The 14,785-nt window shown below is 41.7% G+C and overlaps 1 protein-coding gene across 5 annotated transcripts in view; it reads right to left on the minus strand.

The window, feature by feature from the left end:
• Positions 1-14,785, minus strand: part of EFCAB2 (EF-hand calcium binding domain 2) — a 112,990-nt gene that overhangs the window by 26,593 nt on the left and 71,612 nt on the right. For all 5 annotated transcript variants that reach the window (XR_009490767.1, XM_059875532.1, XM_059875531.1 and 2 more), the window contains one exon: positions 3,821-3,893. Coding sequence is in view for 4 of the 5 variants with exons in the window: in XM_059875532.1 (XP_059731515.1) it covers positions 3,821-3,893 (73 nt within the window). In the remaining variant the exon portion in view is untranslated. The remainder of the gene's footprint in view (positions 1-3,820; positions 3,894-14,785) is intronic.

Raw genomic sequence — 14,785 nt, forward strand, 5'->3', positions numbered from 1 at the left:
CTCCTCCCAGCTCTTGCACATTGAAGATCCCAGGTGGCTCTAACTTAATATCAAAGGAAAAATTGTTTAGTAACCTGTAGGTTGATAAGATTTTCATTAACCTTTCTCATTTTTGCTGGGTTTGTGACATTCCAAACAGACAGAGATTATGTGGAACCAGTGGTTAACTACAGAATATTAAGTAGAGGGATCAATGCAGAGTGATTTTTTAAAATGATCTATTTCAAGAGAAACACTGGATTTCAAATTGATCTCCAGGAAGTGGACAACTGAAAGTTAGTATGAATCTACAATAAAATTCAATTAAATGACAATTAGAGAACCAAACACAGACTCCAATTTTTTATAGAAGAATTTTAAAGTATAGTCACTATTTCACTTCAGAACAAATGAGGCAGAAACAGTTTCAGTTCTGAAACTACTACAGAGCAGTTAGCAATATGACATCTACCTCTAGACATTTACTATTATGTAGCTTTGTATGTGGAGAAGGAAACGGCACCCCACTCCAGTGTTCTTGCCTGGAGAATCCCAGGGACAGGGGAGCCTGGTGGGCTGCCGTCTATGGCGTCGCACAGAGTCGGACACGACTGAAGTGACTTAGCAGCAGCAGCAGAGCTTAGATAGCTCAGTGATCTTCATGAGACCATAACTGTTCTAAATATCTGTAATTTTCAAAAGTTGTGTCAATGTACCTAAGAAAACAGTAAAGACAAAATAAAACACTGGGACCTGAACACCTACTGTGGCTAACTGCCCAAACCTGTGGGGGTGTTTTGGTAGCAAGTCATCTACACAGCAAGCAAATCCAAATATGCAGAGTGCCCACCAAGCAACAGCTGATTCCTTACAGTTATTAAATACTCATAAAACACCATGGTATTGTTGCATTCCTTTTGCATGTGAAACCAGACTTCAAAAGATTAAGTGGCTCACCAAAGGCCACACAGCTGTAAGCAGTAGTTATGGGATCTGAATTCCAATCTCCTAACACTAGACATAGTATTTGGTCTACTTTGCCAGAGAAACCTATATATAGATCAGGAGTTGGCAAACCTTTTCTGTAAAAGCCAGAACCTTTAAGCTTTGCAAATCATATGGTTTCTTAACTCCACTCTTGTAGTAAGTAAATAGCTATAGATAATATGTAAGTAAATAAGTCTTACCCTGATGATGGGAAAAATTGAAGGCAAAAGGAAAAAGGGGCAGTGGAGGATAAGATGGTTAGATTGTATCAATGACTTAATGGACACGAATCTGAGCAAACTCCAGGAGCTAGGGGAGGACAGAGGAGCCTGGCGTGTTGCAGTCCATGGGGTTGCAGAGAGTCAGACATAACTTAGCGACTGAACAACAACAACAAAATGAGTCTAGTTGTGTTCCAATAAGACTTTACAAAAGTAGGTTGTGGACTGGATTTGGCCCAGGAGTTGTGGTTTGCTGATCCCTGCTTTAGATTAATACATACAAGCAAACCATAAAAGAATTAGGTTCTAAAGTTTCAGAGGTATTTTTCATTACTGCTCCACTTAGTCTACTCAATTACAAACAATAATTGTGATTTCACTGTAAATTTATCTTCCAGTTCATAGCTCTTCCACAGTGCCAACTTTCCTCTCCCCAATACAAATTCTAGCTTTGATGATAGTCACTTTAAGGGAGTGATCAACACTTTTTGTTAGTGAGGACCAATGCAGGAGATGTTTTTTCCTGCTACTCAGGAGAAATGACTTTGCTGCTGCTGCTGCTAAGTCACTTCAGTTGTGTCTGACTCTGTGCGACCCCATAGATGGCAGCCCACCAGGCTCCCCCGTCCCTGGGATTCTCCAGGCAAGAACACTGGAGTGGGTTGCCATTTCCTTCTCCAATGCATGAAAGTGAAAAGTGAAAGGGAAGTTGCTCAGTCATGTCCGATTCTTCGCGACCCCATGGACTGCAGCCCACCAGGCTCCTCTGTCCATGGGATTTTCCAGGCAAGAGTACTGGAGTGGGGTGCCGTTGCCTTCTCCGAAAAATGACTTTACTGGACCCCAAAATGGAAAACAGTTTCCTCCTTTATTGAATATTTTTAAATGCTAATAAAAATTGGTACTTGGTTTTAGTTATCAAAATGGTAATGTGAGTGAACTCATGGACAAAACAGAAACAGAATCACAGGGTTAGAAAATAAACATGGTTACTAAAGAGGAAATGTGGGGGAAGGATAAATGAGGAGTTTATGATTAACATATCCATGCCGCTAAGTCACTGCAGTCGTGTCCGACTCTGTGCGACCCCATAGACGGCAGCCCATCAGGCTCCCCCGTCCCTGGGATTCTCCAGGCAAGAACACTGGAGTGGGTTGCCAGTTCCTTCTCCAATGCATGAAAGTGAAGAGTGAAAGTGAAGTCGCTCAGTCGTGTCCTTACTACTATGTATAAAACAGACAATAAACAAGGACCTCCTGTATTGCACAGCAAACTCTACTCAAGATTCGGTAACAACTTACATAGGAAAAGAACCTGAAAAAGAATGTATAGATGTATGTGTATAACAATCACTTGCTGTACACCTGAAACCAACAACACTGTAAATAAACTATACTCCAATACAAAATAATTAAATTTAAAAAGTGTTAATGTGGAGCAACAGTCATCTTTCCAATCTATGTACTTTAGGATTCAAAACTTGTCTTCTTATACATTACTTCATTTATCTTTGAAGCAAATTCTGAAGTAAGTATTATTATGGAGAAACTGATGCAGAGGTTAAGTGACTCACCCAGAGTCACTTCCTTCTCTTCTGGGTAAAACTGGACAGGCAAGTACTATGCTGGGTGCAGGGAATAAGGAGATAAATAAAATCATACATGCTTGCCTTTGTCCCTATCCTCTTTGTTGATACTTGGCCTCCACCAAAACCCACATACCTAATAAGCAAGTTTGAAAGGAGTTTTCTAGTGGCTGCCCAGGTAGTTTTTTTCCCTCGAGGCCTCTGCCTTGTTGAACTGAAAGTTGTACTTGAAATCTGATCAGATACTCTTCTGGAAAACCAAACAAGGCGTGAAGCTCTCTGGTTTTGGGCTTCTCATCACCATTTATAAGATAAGTCCCTCCAGCAACTCATCTACACTATTACAAATAAGCATTTTCAAAATTCAATGTCAAGTGAGTTATTATTTTATTTACTACTATTTCTGGAAGTTAGTTTTATTTCCTCAAATGCACAGTCTCTACTCTTTCTATTCCCTGTAAACTGACATTTACTATATTCATCTGTCAATATTCATTCTGCACACAGTCAGTCCTCTGTGTCTACTGGCCTTTCTTCAACTAATTACAAAGAGTGTAATATCTAAAGTGAGGTCCTTACTTGATCCATCACATTATTGGTCATAAACATTTCTTTAAGATTTGATATCAATTCTTGCAGATTCTGTTGATTTGCTAATTCACATAGCTGTCCTAGGGCTTCCCTGGTGGCTCAGCGGTAAAGAATCCACCTGCAATGCAGGAGTCACGGTTTTGATTCCTGGGTCAGAAAGATCTCCTGGAGGAAGGCATGGCAACCCACTCAAGTATTCTTGCCTGGAGAATCCCATGGACAGAGGAACCTGGCGGGCTACAGTCCATGGGGTCGCAAAGCGTCAGACATGACTAAAGCGACTTAGCATGCACGCACGTTCATAGCTGTCCTAATGTCTTCACTGAGTATATTTGGTAATTTAGGGTATTTTTCACTTCAGGTAAGGATTTTTTTTTTTTTTTACAAGAAGATAGAGCCATGCTAAGAGTCATTCCATTTCAATCAGCCATGAATGAAAGTTTCTTAGCCTACTTACCTCTGCAATCAGATCATGTAGCTCTCCTTCACTAGGGCAGCATCCTAATGACCTGATAATTGTTCCGACCTCTCTGTGGGAAAAAAAAGTAGTCAGTTGTTTTAGAATATAAACTCTGAAAAAACAAGCACTATGTTTCTCTAAATTATTTCAGAGCAGGTATAGCACAGCAAACAAAGTCATGTAATAAACACTGCCTCAAGAGGATGGAAGATACTTTCTGAGGAAAGGAAAAGGCAGACAAGTGAAGCCAAGAGAGAAGAAAGAAGTGTTTGTGCTGACTGGCAGGCGCAAACCCTGCCACTTCCTAACTGGTTTTAAGTGTTTGTTAATTCTTTTGAGCCACAGTTTCCACACCTGTAAAATGAGGATGATAATGTCTAGTGAGGGGAAGTCTAGGGGCAGGGCACCTACAAGTAGGACCTCTAGAGGCAGACTCCTGTTGTTGTTTAGTCACTAAGTCACGTCCAACTGTTTTGAGACCCCACGGGCCATAGCCCACCAGTCTCCCATATCCTGGGATTTCCCAGGCAAGAATACTGGAGTGGGCTGTCATTTCCTTCTCCCGGGGATCTTCCCGACCCAGGGATCAAACCCTCACCTCTTGCATCTCTTCCTTTGCAGGCAGATTCTTTACTGCTGAGCCACAGGGGAAACCACTGGCAGACTGCTAGGGTTCCAACTCCAGCCCTCTAATTTGCTAGAGTGGGCAGGTTAATCTGCATGCATAAGCCTACCTGGTAGGTGAAACACAGATTCTTCCTTGAAATACTCAGAACTGGGCTGAGAACACTCTAATGGTCAAATAATATGAGCCACCATAACATAAAGCCCAGCTCTTGACAGAGTAGCCACTCAACAAATATTAGTTATTCCTCACCCCCTCCCCCATAGGAATGTAATTCAATTTAACAATAACCTAAGAAAAGTATAAGCTATATTTAGTACTCTCTGGATGCTCAGGGGATTTATAATAGATTATTAAATGTTTTCATTTAAAATGGTTAAAAAGTTGTGATATTTTGAAAGTTAACTTGTTCAACTTAACTAGATGTTAATGTTAACTAATGTTAACAACTTAACTAATGTTCACTTAACTAGAATATTTAACTTCTTTACCATTCTGGCTAATATCTGTGGTATTATATTTACTCTCTATTTTACAGAGAAAACATTTTAAATAAGAATTTTTAAGTTCTTCACTTCAGGAGGCTGAAGGATGGGTATCAAGAGAAAACCTGAAGTCAGTAACTGTGGAATACAGGGTTCTTGGTCTTCACTGATCTGAGAGCCAACTAAACATGTAATGTTTTCATGTCAACCTCCCTGAGCTCCTTAGTCTCACTGCTCTTCATGCCCACATGCCTCACTGAGGCAGGATCTGAACACGACACTGTTGCTAGAGACTAAAATATTTTACAAGATTATACTTTCTCTCAAGAAGCAGCTAAAGATGACCCATGAAACTGGCTAACACCAGCGTAGTAATATTCTTGTAACATCAGACTGGCTATTGCATACATTAGAACAAATAGTTAATGAGGCAGGGACAAAAAAATATAATTTGATAAACAGTCATGGATTTATCTTTTCCATAACCTTCTAGGCCTTCTGCTCTGTGAATCAGAGAACTGCTTCAACTCCAAACTCAGAAGGATAAGGATAAAGGCTGCCTTAACTCACAGAAACAAAGGGAAGGCAGGGAAGTGAGGAGGGCAGCGTTTGTATGCCCTTGTAGGTTACAAATCTTGGGGAGGTAGGCTGGGGGGAAAAAAGAGAAATTTCAGGCCTGCACCATGCAGTACCGAAGCCACTACCTCCACCGGCTATAGAGCACCGGAAATGTGACTAGTCCAGATTAAAATGGGCTCTAAGTGAAAAATCTATACGGATTTCAAAAATTAGTATAAAAAAATGTAAAACATCCATTAATAATTTTTAATTGATTACATGTTGAAATCATATTTTAGACATATCGGTTAAATAAAACACATTGTTTTACCTGTTTCTCTTTTACTTTTTTAAAATACAACTACTAGAAATTTTTAAATTATATACGCAATCCTCCTTTTGCTGGTTCTTTTCTAGGGAATAGCTGCCATCATGATGCACTTTGTGAAGACACATACAGCACATAAAGAGAAACTTAGAATTGCATTGTGCTGTGTCAGCAATGTAATTGATCCCCCGTGCCACTATGAGAAACTTTCAACCTTATTTATTTACTTATTTACTGGCCACATGTCAAAGCATGCAGAATCTTAGTTTTCTGACCAGGGGTCAAACCCGTGCCCCCTGCCGTGGAAGCACAGAGTCTTAACCACTGGACCTCCAGGGAATTCCCTCAACCATATTTAAATGAAGTCCTGGGTCGCTGACCCAGGTCTCAGGTCTTCTGCCTATATCCCAGAAACAGTAACAGGCTAACTTACTAGCTTTCGAAGGGGATAAAATCAAAGGGTAGACTTGACATGTATAAAGATGCATAGGAGAAAATCTGGGCTGGAAACCCAGATCTGGTAACAAAGCCACAGGACCAGAAGAGCTCCTCTAAGAAGAGCGCCTTGGCTGGAAGAGATGATGACCCAGGCAGAGCTCACAGGAGTACCCCCACTGACACGATGGCCCAAGGGTGAGGAATCTGCACTAGACTCAGAGAAGAGGAGCCAGGAAATAGGCTGAAATTCAGGACAGGGTGATGCCATGGAAACTAAGGAAAGAGACGGAAAAAAACTGAGTCATCTTTGGTGTTAAATGCTGCTGAAAGGTCAAGGAAGATAAGTTCTGAAAAATGTCCACTGGAATTAGTAAAGAAGGAGACAAGTTCTGACTTTTGACCAAGGATATTTCACTTGAAGGCTGAGGAAAAATCAGGGTTGAGATGGATGGATCTGTGCAGTGAAGGGGAAGAATTGATGTCTGGAGGGGGACATGGTGTCAAGGAAGATTTTCTATTTTTTAAGACCAGAAAGATGTGAGCATGTTGAAATACCAATGAGAATGAACCAGGGTGAAGTAGAAGACTGATTAGGGCACCATCAGCTGAACAGATGGGCTTCCTGAGGAGGTAGGAAGGGCTGGGTCGGGTGCTTAGTGCTATATCCACATGGCCATCGCATCTGAAGACCTGCCACCAGCAAGCTGCTTCCTATGAGAAGGTGGTAGATTCCTCCTTGCAGTCTTAGAAAATTTTACTCTGTCCCTCTTTCCACTTTGCTCTGAAGAACCCATCACCATCTTCTGCTTTCTGAGGGCATTGAGCTAGACTGTCTCACTTTGCCCAGGCAGACCACAGAAAACAAAGCCTAATGTCCTCTGAGCATCAAGGAACTTCTTTCTGTCTAGTCCTGATGATATAAGAGAAAAGGGCAAAGACCCTTCAGCTGAGGAGTCCACAGTGGCCTAGAGAACAATACAAAACCTCAAGAGCTCACGTGTACACAAACCACAGGTTCTTTAGCTCGCCCACCTCCCTTTCGGTGGAAAGCTAATTCCTCCTCTGTGCTCTGGGCTCTGGAAGCTGTGGTCCGGATCCCTGCAGCCGACCTGGGCACAGAGGAAGGGGGTGATGCCCGTGCCTTCAGGCCTAGACATCTCAGCAGCACAGTGGTTTTCTTGCCCTTGTTTTCCCTAAAGACTGCACTAGCCTCCTAGTACAATGTGGTCCCTGGTGACTCAGACAGTAAAGAACTGGCCTGCAATGCGGGAAACCTGGGTTCAATCCCTGGGTCAGGAAGATCCCGTGGAGAAGGGAACAGCAACCCACTCCAGTATTCTTACCTGGAGAATTCCATGGACAGAGGATCCTGGTGGGCTACAGCCCATGGGGTCGTAAAGAGTTGGACAAGACTGAAAGACTAACACTAACTAACTGAGGACAATATGAGAGAAGAAAAGAAGGAGCCACTGAATTGCTAATGTTGAACTTTTTCTGGTCTTGCACATGATGAAATGGAATTAGATTCGATTTAGAAAAATACAGGAATGTGACACATCTTTTACCTCTAGTCTACTAGACTACTCTAGATACAATTCATATCTATAACCCTAGTTCGTGGTTTGGGAATGGGATGCGAAGTCTTCTCTTTCTCTCTCCACTCTCTTCTGCTCCGCTTCCCCAGGGCCTGACCTACTGCACCAGCTCCCTTGCCCCCAGGCTCCTGGTCCCAGTTGCCCAACACAAGGCAGAGCATTGCAGGTTTCCATTGCTAGATCACACACTGCCCAAAATGTGGGGGCTTAAACAACAACGAGTTCTTATTTTTCATAATTCTGTAGGTTGGCTCAATTGTTCCTCCACTGGTTTCCCCTGGGGTTCACTCATGCAGTGTTTAGCACTTAATTAATCTACACATCGGGTTGCTCAATATTCCACAGTCAACTATTCAAAATTTCCATTATCACAGCCCCGGATTCTGGGTCCCTTAACCTTCCATCCTGCCTGCTCTATTGATCCATAACCCTGAGCATCTCTACGTCTCTAATTTTAATTTCCTGTTACTGCAAAGCACTGCTGGAAGAAAACAACAAAAAACTTGTGGCCCACTACAGATTCATGCCATCTAGCATCAAGTGTCCTGGACGGTGCCTGGCAATCCTTTCTCTCATCTCCTGTTGATGCCCTAGCAAACTTCCCAAAGAGCTATCCTGAATCCTCTCTGGTCTCATGCTCCAAAGCATGGCCTCCCTTAATCTCAGCAGAAAACCCTATCACCTACTTCACCAAAGAAATGAAAACTGCTGAAGTCGGCACCATCACTGACCTTCCTCACTCAGCTCTGGTTGCTCTAACAACATACCACAGACTAGGAAACCTAAACCACAGACATTCATTTCTCCCAGTTCTAGGGGCTTGAAGTCCGAGATCAAAGCACTAACTGATTTGGGGTCTGGTGACAGTCCATGCCCCAGCTTGCAGATGACCTTCTTCCTGCTGTGTCCTCACAGAGCGGAAAGAGAGCAGGCTTGGGTCTCCCTCTTCTTTGAGGGGCTCCACTCTCATGACCTCATCTAAACCTAATCACTTCTCAAAGGTCCCACCTCCAAATACCATCCTGTTGAGGTATATATTGAGGGTAAGGGCCTCAATATATGAATCTGAGAAGGACTCAAACCTTCAGTCCATACCACCACCTTTCCATACACTTCTCTCACACCACCACAAGTATGTACATGAAAGTGAAAGTGTTAGTCACTCAGTTGTGTCCGACTCTTTGTGACCCCATGGACTGTAGCCCACCATGCTCCTCTGTTCATGGAATTCTCCAAGCAAGAATGCTGGAGTGGGTTGCCATTCGCTTCTCTAGGGGATCTTCCCAACCCAGGGATGGAACATGGGTCTCATGAATTATGAGATTCTTTACCATCTGAGCCACCAGGGAAGCAAACCTCCTTCCTTATGCTCTCAACCGTGGAGGAAAAAAAGCACTCTTCCTAACAAAGCTAACCCCACTCCGTTTTTCTTAGTTCCAGTCTTGGCTCTTGTTCTTGACATACGTTCCTCTCTTTCAGCATCTTCAGTCTTTCCTTTATTATTTGCTATCTCTTTGGCTGTAAAACATTCACAATCTTCCTTTTCTTGAAAGAATTTTGATGGGTGCCCGACCACCTCCAACTATTCTATTTCTCAGCTTCCTTTTGCTATTACAATACTTAGAAATTATTCCTCTTGTAACTGTTGACTCCATTCCCCACTCATCCTCTCTATGTCTAACTCCAACCCCTCTCCAAAATACTTCCATCACTGGCTCTCTACTCATCAGTCAGTCCAGGTCTCTCTCACTCCCTCATCTCTTCCCTTCCCTTCCCTTCATCTGACCCTCTCTTCTTCCTGTAACCCCTTTAAGTGCCCCCTGCTCAGTACCTCTGTTGCAGGATGATCTCTACTGTTAAAAATATTAAAGACAGCCAAAAGAATAAGAACTATCTTAGATGTGGACCAAAGAAGACCACTGGTATCTTAATATGGAGTAGGAAATGGCAACCCACTCCGGTATTCTTGCCTAGAGAATCCCATGAACAGAGGAACGTGGTGGGCTACAGTCCACAGAGTCACGAAGAGTTGGACACAACTGAGCGTCAGAGCACGCACGTGCAGTATCTTAGTGACAGCACTCGTAGAAGAAAGAGGAAGAACCCCCCACCACCATCACCAGCAAGAGTGCCAGTGGTAAGAAAATCTAGACCAGAAGTACGGAATACACGATGTGGGGGATGCCCACGGAAGGGGACGCAGATCACACCCGACAGCCCACAGCTCCAGAGCGCTCACTCCGCATCCGGCACATTCTACCAACTCACTTCATCCTCAGGAAGTAGGCACTACTGTTACCTCCATTTTCAGAGGAAGAAATTAAACCCCAAAGGCATTAAGGAATTGGCCCGAGGTCACATACAGCCAATATGTTAAAGCAATGACTTCCTTGGGACTAGGGAAATCTCGGGAGTTGTGGAGAAGTCCGACAAGGGGGCTAAGCAGAGAACAGGGATGAGAACAGAAACTAAAGCCCTCACGATGTGAGAAAAGTAGATTAACTAGCCTTCTGGCTTAGGAATGGACATCTCCTCTAAGACTTCTAGAAAGAACAGACTTTTCATCTCATTCACCTTCCTTATAACATGATCATGATCTGTATGGACATAAGAAAAAATATCTCCTCACAATAGCTCTGTGTGGTAGGCACTGTTATTTTACATATGGGGGAAATTGAACCACAGAAATGTCTGGTAATTTTCCCAAGATCCTATTAAGTAGCGGAACTGGGATTCAGACGCACACACAGGCTGGACTTCACGCTCTTAACCACTACACATCACTATCTCTCATAAATCGCAACTGCATAATTAGTTAGACTTAAAAAAGAACTTGACTGTACCAAGGTGCTTCTACAGAAAGCTGTGGGTACGCCACCCCATGGGAGCCTTGAAGATAGATCCAGGGATCACAAGCTGATGCCCAAAGGAACACATGTGGCCCTCAGATACGGTTTTGTTTAGCATAGCATTCGTTTGCTTCTTTGTTTACAGGGACATATGTGAACATCATGAGAATGGTCCTACACTTCGGATTCACATACTCTATTACAGGCATGTTCCATGTAGAAATCTGTATACATCACTCCTGAAAAATACCAATTTTGTACTGTTTAGGAATTTACTTGCAAGAAGCAGGGGAAGGAGCCAAATGGTTTCTTAAAGTTCTCCTCAAGTGCTTGACTCTGAGATTATTTTTAAACACACACACACACACACACACCACACACACACACAACCTATGGCTTATAAAAGAGAATGTTCTTGTTCTCAGAAGATATACATTCAAGTATTTAAAGGAAAAGGTCTCAGTGTCTACAACTTACTCTCAAAGTCTAGTAAAACGATACAAATCAATACCAGAAAAACAAACAACCCAATCAAATAGTGGGAAAAAGACCTAAACAGACATTTCTCCAAAGAAGATATAAAGATGGCTAATAAACACATGAAAAGATGCTCAACATTTCTCATTATTAGAGAAATGCAAATCAAAGCCACAATGAGATATCACCTCACACCGGTCAGAATGGCCATCATCAAAAATTCTACAAACAATAAATACCAGAGAGGGCGTGGAGAAAAGGGAGCCCTCTTGCACTATTGGTGGGAATGCAAATTTATACAGCCACTATGGAGAACAATATGAAGAACCCTTAAAAAACTAGGAATAAAAACACCATATGACCCAGCAATACCACTACTAGGCATATACCCTGAGGAAATCAAAATTTAAAAAGACACATGTACCCCAGTGTTCACTGCAGCTCTATTTACAATAGCTAAGACATGGAAGCAACCTAGATGTCCATCAACAGATGAATGGATAAAGAAGCTGTGGTACATATATAAAATGGAATATTACTCAGCCATAAAAAGGAACACATTTGAGTCAGTCCTAACGAGGTGGACGAACCTAGAGTGAAGTAAGTCAGAAAGAGAAAAACAAACGCCATATACTAACGCATAAATATGAAATCTAGAAAGATGGAACTGATGAACTATTTGCAGAGCAGCAATGGATATACAGACATTGAGGACAGACTTATGGGCACAGCTGGTGGGGGAGGAAGGAGAGAGCGGAAGGTATGGAGAGAATAACATGGAAACATACATTACCATATGTAAAATAGATAGCCAATGGAATTTGCTACATGACTCAAGGAACTCAAACTGGGGCTTGGCAACAACCTAGAGGGGTGGGATGGGGAGGAAGGCGGGAGGGATGTTCAAGTGGGAGGGGACATGAGTAAACCTACGGCTGATTCATGTTGATGTTTGGTGGAAACCAACACAATACTGCGAAGCAATTATCCTTCCATTAAAAGTAAAATTTGAAGAAGAGTCTAGTAAAATGAAAATAATAATAAAATACAAACATAAATATAAACATAATAAATATATAGGGAGAGAGCACACACATCAAAAGCAAGTGTGGCAAAGATGTTGGGAACTGGTGAATCTAAGTGAAAGTACACACGAGTTCAGTGTACCATTTATTATTTGTCTATAAGTCTGAAGTTTTTTAAACTTCCTTTCATTCTTGAAATCAAAACCAAAGTAGTAAGAAACAATCACTGAAATTCTGCCTTGTATAAACTATTCATGAAACAATTTGCTCCTTTCATGTTATAGTTTTTTATCATTTTGACTTAAAAAGTTGATTATTAAGGATGTCCTAGCCTTCAGTTTCACAAGAAAATGTACAAGTTACAACCTTTTCCCTCAGTATTTAAGAATTTAATATTGAAAACTTAGCAAGATGATAGATCTAAAGTCGTCTGTTTCCAGAAGTACAGGTAGAGATGAGGCCGGATACCAGTCTCCCGTGTTTGCATGTAGAAGAAAAGTGTATGGACTGGATGGAGCCCTTCTCATCCCTTCACCAAATACCAAGAAGGCAGCACCAGAACTGCTCCTGCTGTTGCAGGGAAACAGCTGGTTTTTGTGAGTGACTCTAACAAGCACTGGGCTCAAGCTCTCCAAAGACAATCAACGGCCAGGTCAGCCTCTGGCCCAGAAGACAGCTTACCAGGAGGTGCCCTTCTGTGGCAGTCCGGTGGTTGCAGTGCCCAGCAAAGGCCACAGAGAGGGCAACTAAGAAGAAAATTACGCAAAGGCGAGTGAAGTGGAGAAGGGAGGTGACGTTTAATACGTAGCCCCTTTCTCTCACATGTGCTCTTTCTTCAAATGACACCGGATGAGGTGAACATATTTCAGGAGGCCTCTCGAGTTCCTAAACAGAGTCCCCGAGAGGAGAGTAAAGGGAAATGACAGCAGAAACAAACGTGATGTGGACCTTTTGTTTCCAATGTCCTGAAATACGAGACCGGAGCACTGAAGACCACGTGATCCCCTGAACTACTCTCACATCATAATTCTAGTGCCAGAACAAGGGACATAACAGGAGGGTTAAGGTGCTCTGAAAAACTCCAGATGGATCTGAGACCCTGGCCGTTCTGAAGGAAACCATACTGCAAACATCCAGCCCCAGGTGTTGTAAGGCTCCTGAGAGTGAGCTAAGGAAAAAAGAGAAATGTAAGAAAGAACAGAGGATAGAAAAACCCAGGCCATTAACTTTTTAGAAAGAGAAAGAGGTCTGGGAAGAAAGACATCTGAAAAGGAAAATGTAAGAAAACATTGAAAGAGATGAAAATATAGTTTTAAGAGATAAGGAATAGAAATGTCAAAGCTTAATGATGAAAATTAATGAAGCTCAGAATTAAGAGAAAGTATGTATTAGATAGGAACTAGAAAACAAAAGTATGAAAAAGAAATATGAAAAAATGTGAAATAAGAAAATAATTATATATAATATTAAGGCAGATTGGCCTATTGAACTTTGACTAAATAAGATTTTGAATCAAGCTAATTGATTGAAAAATATTTCAAAATAACCTTTTAAAATTACTGTGAAAGTGTTCAGTTGCTCAGTCATGTCTCACTCTCTGTGACCCCATGGACTGTAGCCCACCAGGCTCCTCTGTTCATGGAATTCTCCAGGCAAGAATACTGGAGTGGCCTAGGCAGATACTCTAAGGAATCCAAAACTGAGACACATGTATCCCATTGTTCACTGCAGCACTATTTACAACAGCTAGAACAAGGGAGCAACCTAGATGTCCATGACATCTAGACAGGTGAACGGATAAAGAAGTTGTGGTACATATACAAAATGGAATATTACTCAGTCATAAAAAGAAACACATTTGAGTCAGCTCTGATGAGGTGGATGAATCTAGAACCTATTAATACAGAGTGAAGTAAGTCAGAAAGAGAAAGATAAATATCATATTCTAATATATATGTATGGAATCTAGAAAAATGGTACTGAAGAATGTATTTGCAGGGCAACAATGGAGAAACAGACATGGAGAACAGACTTATGGACATGGGAGAGTGGAGGAAAGGTTGAGATGTATGGAACGAGTAACATGGAAACTTACACTACCATATGTAAAATAGATAGCCAATGGGAATTTGCTATACAGCTCAGAAAACTCAAAGAGGGGCTCTGTATCAACCTAGAGGGGCGGGATGGGGAGGGAGATGGGAGGGAGTTTCAAAAGGGAGGGGATATATGTATACCTATGGCTGATTCATGTTGAAGTTTGACAGAAAACAGCAAAATTCTATAAAGCAATTATCCTTCAATAAAAAATAAATTAATTAAAAAAAAAAAAAGAATACTGGAGTGCGTTGTCATTCCCTTCTCCAGGGGATCTTCCTGACCCAGGGATCAAACCTGGGTCTTCTGCATTGCAGGCAGATTCTTTACCATCTGAGCCACCAGGGAAGCCCTACTATTATTAAAACTATTAAAGTCCTTAAAATTATTAAAGTCACCATTTAAAAGAACTATTAAAAACATATTGATGTCAATGCAATAAAATTAAAATAGTTTTTAAATTTTAATAGTTTCTTTTAAAGTCT

This window comes from Bos taurus, chromosome 16 (genome assembly GCF_002263795.3).
Source record: "Bos taurus isolate L1 Dominette 01449 registration number 42190680 breed Hereford chromosome 16, ARS-UCD2.0, whole genome shotgun sequence".
Lineage (NCBI taxonomy): Eukaryota > Metazoa > Chordata > Mammalia > Artiodactyla > Bovidae > Bos > Bos taurus.